Source organism: Orbicella faveolata, unplaced genomic scaffold (genome assembly GCF_042242905.1).
Source record: "Orbicella faveolata isolate gen_17 unplaced genomic scaffold, um_ofav_v1 contig_13, whole genome shotgun sequence".
NCBI lineage: Eukaryota > Metazoa > Cnidaria > Anthozoa > Scleractinia > Merulinidae > Orbicella > Orbicella faveolata.
Window position 1 is genome coordinate 13,548,053 of NW_028301540.1, and position 18,461 is coordinate 13,566,513.

The following is an 18,461-nucleotide window of genomic DNA, read 5'->3' on the forward strand; positions in this document are numbered from 1 at the left end:
TTACGAGAGTGTTTTTTTAAAATACGTCGGAGAATATCTAAAAAGGCGGCAAAGTACACTAAAAGAGAACTAAAAACGGGACTCTCGTGTCAATTATTTAGTCAAACTTCTGCTTTTATGGAGTACGTACCAATACAAAATGCATGCCTCAAGCACAGTTTCAAGTCTCCAAAATGAATGCCAGTAGAGCACATGTTCTTCCGTAAGTTATCGAGGACTCGCTTTACAACACAAAGTTGTCTGTGCTGCGTTTCATTCTGGAAATTACCAATGCTATTACAAAATTAAAGCAATAAAACTAAAAATAGGATTCAAATTGAGACTACGGTTAGTATCCATGGTGAAACGCCGTGAAAGCATTCAGTAGCTTTCAGTGGCTTGCAAGTATCCATGGTGAAACGCTGCGAAAGCGTTGGTTGGCTTGCACAGTCTCACGTGATAGTCATATGGACGCATTTTCTTGACCAATCGCAGCCTTTTTGTGTTAGTTTGAATCTAAGTTGTCGTCAGCTCCGCGCGCTCTATTATGTCACAATGGATTCAAGTATAAAAGGACGCGCGTTGACAAGAATCGTCATCTTCTCGTTGTCTCTTGCAGGGTTAACTTTACGACGTTCGCGTGGCAATTTAGAGATTATGGGCTGCGTATTCAGTAGAAATGAAGCTTTGAGCTTCCGGAAAAGGAGAAAGGTGAGCAAAGTTCAAATAAATCTGAACTTTTCTCAGAATTCGGCAAGAATGAGGGCTTTTCTGGGACTCTTTGTTCAAACGGTTTTTATTTTAAAAAGAAAACCTGTTAGGCTTTATGACGTCAATGCACACGCCATCCAAATTTGAAATTTGCGGGAGATCTGGGACGAAAATGTTTTGCTGGCAGCCTGGTGACTAAAATAAATTCAAACCCAACTGTCGCATCCGCGTGCAACTTTTGTTGAACACAGAATAAAAGATATGTCCACTACATAAAACAAAACCGTCTCTATTTTGATCACACCAAATACATATATGTTATTTGCCGGCTGGGAGGTCCGTATAGTGAAAAACTGTGACCGAGGTCTTGAAAATGCTGCCCGAGGCCGCAGGCCGAGGGCAGCATTTTCAAGCCCGAGGTCACAGTTTTTCACTATACGGACCGACCCTAAGCCGGCAAATAACATGTTTATTTTTTTTTTCCTGCGGTAAATTGGTTTTACAGATTACAAATGGGTTTGTTTAAGCAACTTTGTCATTGAATCGGCTTCCGCGCCGTCTACTAACGATTTGTAAAAAGCTCTTCGCAACGAGCAAGTAACTCAGATAGTAGACAAAGAAAGATGTATTAAAGAACCGTGAGAGTTTTTTTCGAACTACTTTACGTTAGTTGCATTTATTTCAACAGTTAAGTTCTCCAGAATTGTTTTTGCGGTGTGAAATTTCGTGCGAAGTTTTAAGTTTTACTACAAAAACAATTTCTGTCAGTCGTTGCTTTCAAAGTCACTTGAAATCAAACTTTTCTACCGTAAATTGAATAGCTGAAAGCGAGGAAATTTGTTAAGTGTTTTCCACAGGAGGAAATTTAGACAGCGGGGAAAAAATCCGGCCCGTGGGCCGTATCGTAAAAAGCTGGACCGGTCACGTGCGGATGATTAACCAATCAAATTCGAGGATTTAGGATTCCGGCCCGCTCAGATGCTTGAGAAAAAAATAAATAATATTTACTACGTCTGCCTTCCGTAGTAACATTGTTCAAACATCATGGACTGTATTTAGCAAGGTTTTGAACATCTTCAGAGGACGCTATTCTTCTTAATAGTTTACGCACAGAGAGCGCACGATCTTGTTGAATATGAAGAGAGTTATCAAGGAATGAAAAGAATATACCGAAGCTTGAGCACACGAGCTTGAGCGTGCGCTGGATGACGCGATTGGTACCGGTTCAACGGTACGACCACGTTGTGAAAAGCGATTTGAGAAAAAAAACTTTGCAAAAGACGTTAAAGACGGCCAAGTTGTAGAAAAATCTTTTGACTTCGTTTTGTGTTTGTTTGGTTTCGAAGCAACGAAATTTAGAGATTCGAGCGAATATTCGGATTGTGTGAAAACGTTTGGGCAAAAAGTTACCTCCCTTGTCAATGTCATATGCATATGTAAACCAAAAAAAATTTGCAGAGCGCAGAAAGGCCTAGGTACGAGTTTAGCGCTACAGTGTTACGTAGGTCTTGTAGGTAGCGGTTGTCGCGTAAGAAATGACAGCAGTAGGCAAAGGTAAATTGTATATTCTTTTCATTCCTTTATGGCTCTCTTCCTACTCAACAAGATCGTGTGTTCCCTGTGGTTTACGCGCTCTGATTGTCACACTCGTGGTAATTTTCATGAGTTTTAGTTCAGTTTGAAAATGCGTCAAACCTACGAAGGCTTTAAAAAGCAAAAAAAAAAAAAAAAGAAAAAAAAAATCGATGTAGACCTTTGTGTCGAACATTAAGCAGGATGACCAGAATTTTAAGGATCGTAACTTACAATGCGACTTCAAAACTCCGGTTTTCTTTCACACGATCGCTTTTTCTCAGCGTTTTCGTTCGGCAGCTGACACAGGGAAGGGTTATCGATTAAACGAAGCACTCCAACACGCCCAAGGTTCAATTCAACTTTTCTGTAGTCTTAGTCCGGGAATTTTTCTGGACACGGTACTGGAAACGTTGCTTAAGATCATGATACCACAACTTAAAAAGTGCGTTAAAGCAGTCTTTGACCTATAAAAAACACACCTGGTTTTGCACTCAGACAATGAGCGATTTTCACAAATTCGCTGTAATTTCAGGAACGCTCCATGCAATATTTGTTTGGATAAAAAGTCCTCTGGAATCATACTTAGCCTGTGAACAGGTTCACGGCGAAGGCGAGAAAAGGAGCAAACCTCTCCTTTAGCTCCGCCCGTCTCTTTTTCTTCGTCCTAAACCCACAGTTAGTGGCAGCTCAGAAAAAAACTACGAGTGCTAAGATGGAGGAATTTTCTCTCTTAAATGTTGTTGAAACCTTTGTTTAAAACCAAACAATCTGACATTGTTATTCCGGCGTTGTATCGTAAACACGAAAAGAAGTAGAAGGAGATGTTATACTTTGAAAAAGTTCACCCTGTCATTTGTATAAAATACGTTAAAAAGCACAAATGCTAATTAACGGTCACAAGGCAGTTCTTAACGGCAGATCTTACTGTTATTCCTGAGTGTTCAAGATTTGATCCTTCCGCCAGTTATAGAGCACCCTCACAACAGCCATATTGGTTTCCTCAACCAGTAACATTTCATTAATCTTTGCTGGGAACAGCGCCAAAACGCGGAGACGTCACGTGAAAAACGCCCTCATTGAAAGGATCAAAACGATCCTTAGTTAAACGTTTTCTCCCAGATAACATCCCTAATTGGTAATATGGAGGTAGCTTTGTCCGATTTACGCCGTATCCGTGAATCAGTTATACTGATGGGAGAGATCGCAAAACGAAACAAAACCAGCAGGCCTTCCGTTCTGGCCGATAAACCAGTCATATTGTTCACTTCTCATTCCTTTATGTTTGAGGACGCTAGTAATATTTTTAGGGTCATATGAATTTGATTTAGAAAGCGCCCATTTGAATTCAAAGTTTTCATATTTAGGCGAAAAAATACGGGCACGAGTAGCCCTCAGAGAATATCTTTTAATTTTATGACTGCGTTAATTTTATCTTAAATCTAAATTTCCAGCTCATAATGCAAGGCTATACAACGCTACTTTGTCCATTCAAAGTGCTGACGTTTGCAAATTTGTTTCTCGATCCTTAGATACCAAAGATACACCATGACCGTGAACGCCTTACAACATCTTTATATGGCGTTCACCCCGTCAAAAAACCAACGAAAAAAAACGAAAATCACCCAACGCCATCTAAGGGTGTCACGAACATCAAATGTATTTATAAGAATATTCATCAAGAATATTCCTTGCTTGGCTTTTTGACGGGGAGGAAGAACTTCCCGGACGAGGAATTGGTTTTCAGCAAACCAGCATCTACAATGAAAGGTATCCACTTAGCTTAAAAGTAATTTATCTTATCTACCATGGGCTGCACGCCTGAGGGAGCCTAGATTTTCTATAAAATACTTTCCGATGTTTTTTTTTTTTTTTCAATATCTCAAAGTTGAGCGCTCGTAGCTCGATAGACTAAGCGCCGAAGGTCCGCTTGTGACAGGCTATGTCCGGGATTGTCCATGTAGTTGTACGAGTCTTAGTTACAAACTGTTACTTATACCACAAAATACACCACAGGTGTTGAGCCTGTGTCTGTTTGAAGCATACCGGTCGTAAGGCCTAAAATTATTTCATTATTTACAAAGAGCTGTTAATAGCTAAGTCTATCTGTTGTAATATTTCTTGCTCTCTGAAATCGACATTAATGTTGTTATGTGTGGTACTTCTTTTAGCAATTCCTGAAGTTCTTCCTCAGCCAATTGATACACCCAACACTGTACTTGGTGATTGTACGAGCCAGGAAGGTAAACAATATCACATATAAAACATCAATTCAACAAATTGACGTCAGATTTTCATGCGTCTGTCCTGTTATTGATGATGAATTTCGTCATAACATTGTCAAAGTAGCTGTGGATCCGCAGTGGATCCGCAGACTACTACTACCTGTTATAAGATAAGATAAGATAACTTTATTTATACACGGTTTTTCACGATAACAGATTGTCAAATTGTCCGCTCTCGCTCGTTGACGCATCGCATAAATTATAAATTCATGTGTCTGTCCGCATATCGACGATGAAAATTAGCCAATGAGCGCGCGAGAATTTCTGCAGATATCGTAAAAAATAACTTTTTGACATTGATTAATAAAATCGCGCTGAACTTATCAGTTAGCTGTAGAAATTTAGCTCATGGTTATCTTCAATTTATCCATTGTATTAAGCCTTAACTACGCATTTTTATGTCCTTGTAAGTAGAAACATTGACTTTGCTAAATGTACATGCAGAACTATTTCTTGCTGTCAGAGTACTCATACTGTACTCATCGTGTAATTTCATTTCTTTTTTATCCATTCCAGCCGTTCATGAAGTTCCTGAGACAATCCCAGTCTCTATCAAGCTACTGGATTGTCTTACCTATGAAGGTAGATATAAGTAAAAAGAAAAAATGCATTCGAATCTAGTGACCCATCAGGCCGGTGGTTATCTGCGCCCCCACCCCCTCCCCCCGAATGCGGTGTTAGCCCACCACCAGCATCTGCTTTGCATTTGTGAGATGCTGCGAGGTGAATACCTACTTATTTTCATAAGTAATTTCTACTCATTTTATTTGCCTTAATAGGTCTTCATGAATATGGCTTCCACCTTTTTACGCTCGATTCCGAAAAATACTGTACCTCCGTCGAGAGCTCAGAGTAAGTGCTTCGTTTTTTATTTGTTGTTTTCTGGCCTTGCTAGATGATAATGGAGATATTAATTTTATTTGATAGCCCAAGGAAATTGTAATCGTCGTTGCGTTAGTCAGAGCTACTAGGGAGCTTAAGCAATGACGACGGCGACCCCGAGGACAACGCCTAGTAAAAAATGAATTTATATTTTATCATTGAATTTCGCAATTGCCTAGATCTATTCAGGGCGCCTATTGGTCTCAGAACTTGCTCAAGCTAAATATGTAATGCCAGCGTTCAATTCCAAATAAAAATACGAAAAATTAGCCGCCGTCGTTCGCGTTCTCCAAAATGCGCAGAACTTAGTCATTTCACGTTGTTGTTGTTGTGCAGAGGACGGCTAAGAAATGTACAAAGTTTTGTAACGCACGTGCATCGCCATTGTTTTGCTCATTGACGTTCTCGTTGCCGTTACCGTCGTGGTTTGCTTAAGTTCCCTATTGGTTTACAGACAGCCAATGACAAAAAAAAATCGATTTTTTAAGAGTTCGAAAGCTATTTCCCACTATAATTTCGTGTTGATCTTTTTTTATTCATTCCACAGCTACATACCAGAGGCAATAAGTTGCCTGATTGGTCGGGGCAGGTTTGTCGTTGTATACAAACAAAAACTTGGTTACACTGCATACCTGCCCGATCAATCCGCCTATGCCAGGGATCTTTTTGACACTCTGTGTACCCGGTAAGTTTTCAGTTATTATATGTGAACCTTTCAATTATTTTCCATGAAATAAATGTCTTCACTCAAAACCTCTTCTATCCCCAAGGGCGATCTTTGTAATGTAAAAATTGTCATTGATTTTAACGTCAGTGTTAAACGAATATAATCGTAGCATAGTTACCTCTGTGAACATTTTCGCCAAGTTTCCTCTCTTAAATTAGACCAATTATAAATAAGTGGCTTTAAGGATTAATTTTTTCAGGGACATGCATGTATTTTATATATTGTGATACTGAGCTCAGTGAATGTAATGGTCCTGTGTCTAAGGGACTACTTCAAGAAACCCGCCAAAAAACGGCTTTAATACTTTATTAACTTTGTTATGTTTTTTCCTTATCTATTTTACTCAGGCTTGGCGAGCAACTATTGCGTATTGTATTCTACAATTCCTCTTGGTATGTTCAGGTCTGCCTTGACCTGCAAAGCAGGAGAAGTCGACAATTTTTTAGGTGACTGTCTAATTAAGTTCAAGGCCTTCTTATAATCCTGAGGTTGGCACCACACTGACCCACTTGAGTACACGAAACGAGCAAAAGTAGCTACAAGTAGCAAGCAATGTGTCAGTGAACGTGTTGGGCAATGCATACGCTTTCTATGCAGATATGATTACAAGTTATATGTAATTGCAAAGTTTCAATCTCAGTAATTTGTTGACAAGAACTAAGTCAGATTGCTGTTCATTGTACTAACACATCTTCATTCATATGAACGTATTCTGCCTTATATAGTGCGTTGATATTAAACTTAAGTGGAAACAAAACGCTGCGTTTTCGTCAATTGTGTCATTTTTTTTCATTTTGTTAGGTGAATCCTTGCAGTAATCGTTCAAACTAAACTATGAAGTGCAAATGAAACTAATCAATTTTGTTTTTATTTGTTTCGTTTTCATTTCAGCGTGGCAGCGATGGAGAATTTTGTATTCACGCAGAATCCAGTTGAACTCGCCAAACTGACAGGTAACCATTATTCCACAGATTTTTTTAATCATCAATGTTTCTTTTCATATTTGGTAACAGTGACTGTGTTCATGGAAGTTATGTCATGCAAGTTTTAAAAAGGCTGCCAGTTTTCTCAGACTAACCTTTGTTGCAGCCGGACTTGTCATAAAATCCCCGATATAGTCCGTCTGCGAAACGGCTCCCAAAAGCTTGTTCTGATATCCCGCATGGATACACGGATCTGCGTATCCATTTCTGATTGGCTAGTTTCTTACGCGCCTTGTGATTGGTCATATTCTTGCAAAATATATCACGCAATGTCAACAATGGAGTGACCGGCTTACACAACTCCTATTCACGTGTAATAGCCGCTTTAAAAGTTTTGCTCGAGCTAGTACATCTTTGAGGATCCGCCCCTTTTTTGTGGTACGATAGGGGGATCTTTGAGTATTTCGCTAAGCAATAATCCTGTGTTTTTATGAGGACTTTTCACCAGAGTAGAGCCGTTAGAGGTCATAGGTCTGTGTTGTTTCCGATGTTACCCGCGTGTAATTTGTAGATTTTGACACACCGCTTTTTTGCTACGTGCTTTTTGCATTTGTACTGCGAGATATGATTTAAGCTCTCTTAATATTAGCTATGGAAGGACAAAGTTTGAAATATTCCGTGAACATGTTGGTTACTGGCATTTCGTATTATTACGCCGCACCCGGCTGTGTTTGATTAAATGTTGCAAGTTATGCTGCTTCTTATCACGGGTGTCATTTATCTTTGTCCGGCTTCGCCAGAGAATTTGGTCTGCCATAAGCGATCGCAACTGCGATATTACAACGAGAACACTGGAACCACGAGGCTTTTCGAACAGAGCATCCGCAGCGATCGGAAGGCACTGAAATTCAAAGATTTACCGTCGCCCGTCGGCAAATTTACAAAAATATTTTGACCTTCAAGAAATTCGCGAACCGAGTTTTCCTGTTCGGGTAGAAGATTATCGATTTCAAACTGCTCTCGCACGGCTTTGAACGCTTTTTGCCAACCTTCCTCTGTAATTGCAGGCATCTTATTTCCAACTCGAGTTAGATTTGACGTTTAATAATCTACAAATCTACAAATGTACTTGGGAAACTCACACAAAATTATTTTTAGCATTACGTGTAGTTGCGTGATCGCTTTCGCAAGAATTATCCAAAGCGCGTAAGAAACTAGCCAATCAAAAATGGATGCACGAACTGCGGGATATCAGAACAAGCTTTTAGGAGCCGTTGCGCAGACGGACTATACCGGCGGTTTAGACTGTCTGCAAGACTTCCTTCGATTGTGTGTAACATTGGAAAGGGGGAAAGGGGGGAAAGAGGGTGAAAGAGGGTGGTTCTCAATCTACAGTGCCAGGGATTAGATGTAGAATAATGGAAAATTGAAATTGGCACTCATTTTAATCAACTGTCTTGTCGCTCATTGTTGGTTAGCTTGAGAAAATAGAGGTTTAAGAAGGGGTTAGCCTAATAAGTTTCTGGAGTGAAAATGGTTTGAAAATCAAAATTTTTGGCAAATAATAAAATGATGTTGTTAATTTATACTTTCATGTAAAGTTGCCATAGACGGGACCTTCATAAAGATCAAGGCACCCGGTGTAGACCCTGAGTCATACATTTGCAGGAAAAGGTTCTATGCTTCACAATTGCAGGTAAATATTCTCATACCATTACCTAGCTATATGGATCAGTGAAAAGAGAGGAATTGATCAGTCCTCCTTCTTTAACCAAGTACTAGTCATACTAGTCTCTTTGGTGTTTTTGAGCCAGATCATAATTTTTTTCATGTTTCAATAACTAATTAATGCTTCGCCTACATATAGATTGTTTGTGACAATAACATGATCCTCACAGATGTATTAGCAGGTTGGCCTGGATCTGTCCATGATTCCAGAGTTCTCAGAAACTCTTCTCTTTTTACCACCTCTGCAAACAAGTTTCCTGGAGATTACCACATCATTGGGGATAGGAGCTACCCACTTTTGAGATATTTTTTAATGTTGAACAAATATTTTTTTGTCATAAGCTATATGTTTAATTTCAGTTGTGTAGAGCAATTTTCAATTTTCTACTCTTAAAATTTCAATTCATCAATTATTTTACTTTACCCTCTACGTTAATTATTTCTGGCAGGATTTATTATTCAAACTGTTTTTCAAGTGGATTGCCATCACTATATGCAGTGTAGTATTCAACACAAGATTAACATATTACCTTTTTGGGGGCAAACTATATAAATTTAAGGAAAGATGATTCTCTGATTTTATGTTTGCTCCTTAATTACAGATGGCTCATGACTCCTTTCAGGAATAATGGTCACTTACTGCCAAATCAGCTCCGTTTCAACAATACCTTGTCATTATCCAGACAGATCGTAGAGTGTGCAATTAGTCTTTTGAAGAGGAGATGGAGAAAACTGGGTCATTTGAACCATTTACGCGTAAAGCTTATGACTAAGATAGTAATGGGAGCCTGTGTCTTGTACAAGTTCACTCTTATTCATGACGATTTTGATGAACGTTGCTTCCTGGATGATGATGATGATGATGATGATGATGACAATGATGATGATGTCCATGATAGCAACTGAAGAGACAGAGCAGCTGAACTAAAGCGTCAACATCTATCAAACATAATCGTCGGTTAATTAAGAAGTGAGACTTTTTGTCCTGCCTATGGGGGTACTTGGGATTTCAAGTAACAGGGATGATCAAAGGGTATTTGGAGGTCTTTGAAATTTTCAATAGTGAGTTTCTTTTTGTAGGAAAATTTGGCAAGTATTTTTTGGGGTGGCTTGATATGAATAGGGATTTTTTGGTCATTCAAAACAATCTAAAGATTTGTGGTAGTGTCTTGGCAGGATAGTTCTGCAAATAAAGTACAGCAAATATGTTTTCTTGTTGTTTATAGTTAACAGTCACGCTTTAAATTGCTGTTGGCATTAATAAAACGGGTTACAGCTATGTTGAGAAAGGTTGTCCAAAAACACGCAAGTGACAATCCCGAAGTGTATTTTGGGTAATTTTAAGTTCGCTGTTTCTTCACTTGAGCATCTCAGGGAAACCTGAAAATCTGTCACAAGACGCCATAGACAAATACGTAAGTCTGGGAGTGCTAAAAGAAAGCAACAGAAGTAGGTTCCACAGATTCAGTGTCATGAACTGAGTCTATTGATCATATCCCAGATTGGGATTGTGGCATGTACTTTTTTTCGGACACCCTTTCGAAAAAGCTGCCGGTGTGATTCATGTATATCATTTAGGGTCAGAAATTTGGCTTGGGAGTTTTTGGTTGTTAATTTTTGGGCCAGTGATTTTTTCGGGTTTTGTTGGAAGCCCAGGGGAATTTTTTGGGTCTTGAATTTTACAGTCATTCGATCATTCCTGTCTTGAAATCCTGAGTACCCCCTGGGTTGTCCTGAATATGAGTTAAGGTGATTCCACTTAAAAAGGAAATTTAAAAAAACCACCAAATATGGTTGTCATCTGGGGACAAGAATGCGCATGAAACTACTCAGATCAATTCATCTATTGATTAATAAAAAACTAATCAGTTACAAGTCAGTGCGTGGCCAGATCCAATATACTCTCGGCTTGGGGTTTCAAATAAAATGCTTGGTCATCTATTAACAACTATATTTGATGGACTTTGCCAGGGGCCTGGGAATTTATTGAGGCCACTGTTTTCTGGGAGCGTAGCATTTAATCATGCAAAGAAAAAAACAAACAGTTGGGTATGAAAGGTTAAGAGAATCAACAATTTATTGTCAGTTTTTTGTTTGTTTTCTAAGTGTGGCCTAAAGATCACTGAAATAATGAGTACAATATTTGACATTAATAATACATTTCATGCTTTAAAGTAAAGAATTTTGCAGTCTTCAAAATTAATTAACGTAGATCAACAAGGTATGACTACAGCATAGCTCAGGACTATGCCCTTGTGCCATAATTCAGGGATACTAGCTTGATGAAATAGTTGTATCAAAGCCTTGAATTTGGCCACATACCTAGTGTTATGTTTTTGGCTAAAGTAAATACATGTACTGGTAAATAGTTTTCAAAATCCGAACTCAATTACATTTCAAGTATGGATAATTAAGAAAAAGGGTATGTGAGTATGCCAAAATATAGTTCAACTTACATGAATGGAGGGAATGGAATGGCTAATATTACTGTAAAGAAAATTAAATTTTGCAAATTAAAGTGCCCATAACGTCACATTTTTTGCTTTCTCATCTGATTCTTCATGACACCCAATTAACTTTCTCGAAAAAAAATTTCGATTTACATAAAACGTAATTTTTTTTATAATTTTTTAAAGACGTTCAAATTTGCCACCATTTTGGCCCACCATTCGCACCAATCTTCCTCGGTTTGAAGTGAGTCGTGACGTAGGTTCAAGGACACGTGATTTGGGGCGTAACTTATCTGACTTGAAAACAAGTGAGAATTTTGCTTCAGAGTTGTCTACATTTAGTTGAAAATGCCGGAAAGGTGCGTTGCCGCTCTTTGTCGCCACGACGTATGTATTTATATGCACTAAAGGTCAAGTGAGGTTCCTGAACCTACGTGACAGACATGAGTCACGTAGCCATTTTGAGCACGTTATTCTTGTGATCAGCGGCAGGGGTCTATCACAAGAAAATACAATTTTGAACTTTCTAAAAATTCGTAAAAAAAAGTTGCGTTTTATCCAAATCGAACACTTTTTTCGCAAAAGTTCATTAGGTGAAATGTAGAATGAGATGAGCGAAAAGATATTTTGACATTGACATTTCAACATAATCTACCTATTGCTGGTTTTCAGTGTCACGCCATTCAAAATAGATCAAAAGAACAATCAAAACCGGTCAATAGATAAAGTCCAGAATCTGGGAAATGAAAGAAGGTAAATATGCAAAGACTCCCGCCAAGATTCTGGTCACAGCAATTTTTCTTATGCAAGATATGCGGAGAAATTTTTTGTCCAAATTTATAGAGATTTGTATGGAGACGCCATGCTGGTTCCCATCCGTATGGGCACCAACATGGCGGCCGGAAAACCAACAGAAACATCTGTCACTGAGTTTTGCTACAAAAGCGTGAATTAATCCCTCGAGGAACTCTGAAACATTAAAATAATACTTTTTCTAAGACATGAACTGTTCAGATAGCCAAATTCCCCAAAATATGTCGCTTTTTTAACCATCATGACAGCTATTTAGGCCGTCATGTAAATGCCGCGTCACGCAAAAGCTTAGAAATTCAAGCGTAGTGTATTACAAAACCAAGAACCAATGCGGAGCGCAAATTTTTTGAATATTAGTTTTCAGCTGCTCTTATACATCATTAAAGTAAAATTTCAGGAAGATCAATATTTTGTATTTTGAATTTTAGTGACGTCAGGTGAAAACCAGCTATATGGAAATAGGGCCAAGAAGTTGTAGTTCAAAGTACATTGCACAAACTGTAAGTGTTGTAAATATAATTGCCCAGCAAACGTACATTTTAACTTATTATCACATAAATGTGTAAATAAATACAAATTAAAATAAAACCATCTCGTTTCTTTTTCAACTCTTGAAGTAAATTTGCCCGAAATAGTTTTTTTGTCCTCATTCATTTCTTCAATCATCTTAACTTTTTCTTCTTTCTAACTTTTTTTCACTTCTTCTTTTTTCTCTTGGTATTTCTGGAGAAATGTGAGCATCTCTGATGCAGACCACCTGCTTTTGTGTTTCTTTGCTGGTCTTTTTCTGGAGGTCTTCTTTTGGGGTGTTTCAGTCGAGTAATCACCATCAGCAGAACTATCACTTTCCTCACCTTCATTTGACATCACACAAGATGAGGATATAGGTAGGCCTTACAGCTGCATTCATTGAGATCTCAGTCTATCAAGAATTATATGTAACGCACTTTAAAACGAGGAATGGCCATCCTATCTTAGATTAGACGTCGGAACAGCGATACGCAACTTGAGATCTTCCTCTGAACTTGATTTGGTAGTGCCTCAGTTCCCTGTCACGTTTCAGGACTGCGCCGGTTTTTATTTTTCCCCTGCGAAAGCCGAATTTGAGTAATTGTGAAACTTTTTTTTTTCTTTTTTTAAGTTTGTATATATTTTTAATGTAGCTGGGTTCATTTTTTAAAAAAAAAAATTACTGTATATAAGTCTTATTATAGAGGAGCTACGCTTAGTGGAATACTAATAAACCTTTATTATTACTATTATTATTAGTATTAGTAGTAGTAGTAGTAGTAGTAGTAGTAGTAAATATTATAGCATTTTGTAAAGCTTAGCTCTAGTTTTTGTCACAATAAACACTCCTTTTTCATTATTGTTATGATTATTATTATTGTTATTATTATTATCATTATTATTATTCTCTTAGGGACTGTCACATATACTTGTATACTTATATGAGTGGAAAACAAAGAGACTTGGCAAGACATTCCACTGGCTCAAAGAAAATAAGATTCCTCAAAGCTGTTGCTATGAGGCGACGTTGCACCCAGCAGATAAGTCTAACTCATCAACTAAAATCTGATTCATAAACTAAAATTTCAATTTTGCGATCTCCCAGCAACAGCTCTTAATTCGATATTTCGTTGGCGTTTTCTCCAGAGTTTCTTCAAAGCATCTTGAAATATTGACATCCTAAAGCTGTACACAAATGGATTAGCCATGGAATTCCCAAGCGCTAAAACTGTCACGAACCACGTAGCCACTGAAGACAAACACGAACAGAGTTCTTTTATCAAGATCATAACGCAACCTGGCAACCAAAAAACAAGGGAAACAGCAATCACTATAAAGAATGTTCTTGATATTCGCAAAGCCTTTTCCGCTGATGCTTGCCTTCGGACATCTAAATCAAGAACTGGTCTCTGCAATCGCGAACAGATCGTTAGGTAACTTGCGCAGATAACCAAAAAGGAGAGAAAGGAAAATGAAGCGTAGGTCAGAACAGCATACGCACTGTCTACATGTATATCGTATATCGTCAGCAACAACAATCCACTCATACAAAATCCAGCAACCCAGATAACGCCAATGCTGTAAATGTAAGCTCGAGTACTTGTCACACGATGACGCAGTGGCCAGAAAACGGCGTAAACGCGTTCCAGCGAAATAAGAGCGAGAAACATCAGTGACGTACTGGTACCAAATACTTGGAACACCCACCAAGGACTTTCGATTTTCAATATTTCGTTTCCACCACTGGGAATTGTGTTGGTCGCGAGAATCAGAGCTTCTCCTAGTCCTACAAGTAAATCAGCCACAGCGAGGTTGATCAGGAGAAAAACCGTGCGCTTCAAACGGAGTCTCTGAGTCCAGAAAACAAAAATGGTGAACACGTTTCCCATGACGATGATGGTTACCTCAAGTGCAATGATTACGACGAACACAATAGCGGTTGTTGAAAGAAGCATGACTTAGTTTTTCTTGTTTCATGGATGTATTTTGGCTCCGTAATTCGTTTTGTTTCTTTCAAGCGCCTTTTGCAAAGGATTTCACGTTTCTCATTATTCTTATTAATCCAAGAACTTGTCTGAGAGTAAAATCCTCTCTTTCACACGACTGGAAGATAGTACGTAGGCTTCGACAGCTGCCAATTTCTCATCAGTGAGGTGTGAATAATGCAGTGCTATCTTATCTCTATTTATGTAAAACATATTTGAATTAGTTCATTTTTCCCCCACATTGAGGGGAATTCAACATTATATACTTCTTCCATTTTCGACGAAAGAAAATACAATTTGTCTTCATCTTTAACATGGTTGCATTTCTATGATTGTTCACCTAAATCATCGAAATTACAAAAGGCTGCATGTTCTAAGGATTTCTTAAACTGTAAAAAACGGATTTTTGATTACCAATAATTAAAAACCCACTTGCTTAACTTGTACCGTGGTCTCTTTTCTTCATTTTGTTTTTACTTGAATAATAATAAGTTTATGATCTGCACATTTATTTTCGTTGTAGGAAGTTCAATCATTAATCATTGGCTCGATTTAGAACATATTTGCAGCAAGCTAGAAAAACAGTGTTCAGAAAAATTGACAATACAAGCCGAACTTCGCAGCATCTGTTTCTCTATAAATTTTGAACTGTCGTCGTTTTTATTCCCTGCTAAAATACGGATGACAGTAAGTAAATAGACAAATGACACTTAGTAAATATACAGCGATAATTCATAAGCTAGTCTCCTTAAGACGTGCTAATTTTCGTGAGCTGAAAAACAACAAGGCATGAAAACAATTTATTCAGTTTACGTTATACTGTATCAAGAATTTTACACTTTCTCTAAAATTTAGACCTAGAACTTTAAGAATTACTTCTTCAAATGTTGGGTACGACAATGCTATCTTGGAACAAAACCAGTATGTGTTTTTTTCCACATTTGAAAGCATTAAAAAACGAGCCAATATTTCACAGATGTGATAAACAGTTTAAATTTTAAAATACTTGTATAATGGATTAACCTTCAAAGACGGTAGGTGCGCTTCTGAGAGTCGGTCACCATCTGAATCAAACTTTTTACTAAGCTTCGTCCATTTTCTGTTTTTTCAGATATTTTCAAATGTATTTTTACCAAAGTTAAACGGCAATGATAACTTATTCCATTGATAGTATTTCAAGATAGTTGAGGCTAGGCATAATTACAGGTATATCCAGAGAGAAATGTAGTCTCGGACGTCAGTTCAACATCAGAGGAGTTGTGCTTGCCTACCTGTCTCCTTTCACAACATGAGTGGAAGTTGTGAAGATATAAACTATATTCGTTAAGTTTCTAGAAAAAGCGTTATAACCCTTGATAAAAATAACTTTTTTTTCAATATGATCTGTTTGAATTCATTATCAGAATCAAGGTCACCCTGGGTCTCTTGCAGGCTTGAACATATCATAGATAAAACAATTTTTCAGTTGTCACTTTCAATATTGATCGACCTTACCGGGAAATGAAAAACAAAGATTATGGTCTTCTATATGATATGTGATGAAAAGCACTCCGCGGAGTAACCGAGTTTAATAAATGGGAACGAGATCTTTCAGTAAAAATATCCGTTGGAAAAATTCTTTTAAGCACTTTAAATCTATACGGAAAACGAACAAACTTACAGAATTTTACTATAAACTTTTACATAGGATACCTGTCTTTAAAAAAGGAACTTTACCTCTATGGAACATCGGAAAGCTTCCACTGCACTTTCAGATTCGATAAGTCATTGTTTCATTCTAAACAATTCGTCAATGGAGTTTTACAACAGTTTGATGAAGAAAATGTCACCTCTTCCTCGCAAAGTGACGAAGAACCACGCTTTGGCTTTGATAAAACTATAAAGATTGGTTAACTATGCAAAAAAAAAAAAAATTACTACTTAAAGAAATAAAATAAATGCATGCTATTTGCACAATATTATCTCTACCACCAGAAACGTAATGACATAGATATTCATCTTAATGAATTCAATAGACTTAACTCTAAAGACTAGCTGAATGCTTTGTGAGCGTTTGTTTTTGTTTTGATTCTGTCACTAAAGAAAAGCGTAAGAAAATTCGGAAGGATTTGGGGCATTTGGTGACCTAAATTATAATGTACTGGTAAAAAGTTTACTTTAGTCGCCATTTTTTTTTTTCGAACTGCTGTATGTCAAATGACAGCTACATGGAGAGACTTGAAAAAATTCCATGCAACAAATTTGCTTTTTTATTTACTTTCTGAAGCATACATACAGAATGTACATTACTGACTACGCTTAGCATACTGTCTTAGCCATGACGCAGAATAAGAGAAAAGATTATTATTTTTATTATTTTTTCCGTTGACAATCTTAGACCGCGCTTCAGAATCTCTACAGAGTTTTTATCGACAAGCGGTCACGTACGGATACCAAAGCGTTTTCAGTTCGCTCTTTTTGCAATAAAAGGTTTTCTCTCCAGAAATGAAACGCGGCAAAGAAAGCGCTTTTCATCGAAATAAATGTTAAGAAATCTCATTGTCTGAAGATCCAGATGGATGCCTCAGATTATAAAGGATTGAAGGGCGAAACGATCGACAACAACAAATTGGAGGTTTCGCAGATCACGAAACCTCCAACGACGCACGCAATGTATGTCGGTCTTTAAATATCGCTTTGAGAAATTTATATAGATAACCCTGAGCTTCAGTAAAGTTTAGTTACCTTATTATGGCTATGTGTATCGCTTTTGTTACATTTGTTGTTTTGTTTTTGCAACTTGATGTATTTTTATAAGCAAAGGTTTTGCATTGCACAAGCAAATAAAAAATAAATATAAGAACGAACGACGTCATGACCCCAATTTCAAGTTAAAAGATAGAAAGTAAAAACTGTAAGAAGACGATTAACATAATAAATAATTGATTACATGCAATTTTACGCAAATGGTTTTGACCGGATTGAGACTCATTGGAGACTGAGAGATGGTGACCAGTCTCTAATTAGTAACATTTCGTGTACCAAACAATCAAACTTATTGTGGCACTTCTTAAGGACGGAAAACTGTTTACTGTCTGTTTTGGGACAATACAATGTTTGTCTCTATAGTGCTTGCCAATAGATCGTGACCGGTTCTTATGTTCATCCACGCGCTGGACTAAAAACGTCAGCGTGTACCCGACATAACTTGCATCGCACTTGTAAGTCACATTAAAATTTATAGACTACAGGCTGCTGATTTACAAAATGTGTTTTTTTTTTCTCCTCCACTTTAATCTTCTTCTTACAGTTTACTTCCTATCTCAGTGCGACCAAAGGACACCGTCAACCCGGCTAAACAAGATGGTGTTGTCTACAGGATTCCCTGTGAGTGCGGCAAAGTCTACATCGGGGAAACAGGGAGATCTATGCAAGAGAGGATCAAAGAACAATGCAGGGATATACGACTCGCCCGTACCCAGACCTCCGCCGTTTCTGAACACACCCACGAGACCGGCCACTATCCTATCTGGAATGAGGTCAAGTTTATTGATCGAGATCCTCACTGGTACACACGTAGGGTCAAGGAAGCTGTTCACATAAGACTTCACCCTAATAACATCAACAGGGATAGTGGAATTGAAATTCCTGAAGCATGGATGCCCACGATCAAGAGACACAACAACAGGAAAACGGTACAACAGCGGACCACTGAGGGAACAGCTACTCGCCGGAACAATGAAATAATAGGATGATCAAAATGCACCAACCACAGCCGACCCTTGTGATATAAATGATACCGTGCAATCAGTCGACCTTATCGCCTGAAGAAGACTAGCAGTAAGCAGTCGCAACGTCGCGATCTACATCTCAAGTGACTACATCGTGAGACAAACGATAATACACTTTATTATTGT

The 18,461-nt window shown here is 37.9% G+C and overlaps 3 protein-coding genes across 3 annotated transcripts; 2 read left to right on the plus strand and 1 right to left on the minus strand.

Moving 5' to 3' along the window:
- The first annotated feature begins 636 nt into the window (after positions 1 to 636).
- Positions 637 to 7,207, plus strand: LOC149115091 (uncharacterized). Its single transcript, XM_089285639.1, has 9 exons — positions 637 to 699; positions 3,795 to 4,032; positions 4,434 to 4,505; positions 4,992 to 5,129; positions 5,327 to 5,399; positions 5,977 to 6,114; positions 6,504 to 6,602; positions 7,048 to 7,109; positions 7,170 to 7,207. The coding sequence occupies exons 1-9, from the start codon at positions 637 to 639 to the stop codon at positions 7,205 to 7,207; spliced, it is 921 nt and encodes a 306-aa protein (XP_089141765.1).
- A 1,341-nt stretch (positions 7,208 to 8,548) lies between these two features.
- On the plus strand, positions 8,549 to 9,877 carry LOC149115092 (uncharacterized). Its single transcript, XM_089283875.1, has 2 exons — positions 8,549 to 8,775; positions 9,410 to 9,877. The coding sequence occupies exons 1-2, from the start codon at positions 8,759 to 8,761 to the stop codon at positions 9,711 to 9,713; spliced, it is 321 nt and encodes a 106-aa protein (XP_089140001.1). The 5' UTR covers positions 8,549 to 8,758; the 3' UTR covers positions 9,714 to 9,877.
- Positions 9,878 to 13,251: 3,374 nt separating this feature from the next.
- On the minus strand, positions 13,252 to 14,770 carry LOC149115093 (putative G protein-coupled receptor 21). Its single transcript, XM_089284694.1, has one exon. It carries the CDS (start codon positions 14,533 to 14,535, stop codon positions 13,666 to 13,668), a length of 870 nt encoding a protein of 289 aa, XP_089140820.1. The 5' UTR covers positions 14,536 to 14,770; the 3' UTR covers positions 13,252 to 13,665.
- Positions 14,771 to 18,461: the final 3,691 nt, after the last annotated feature.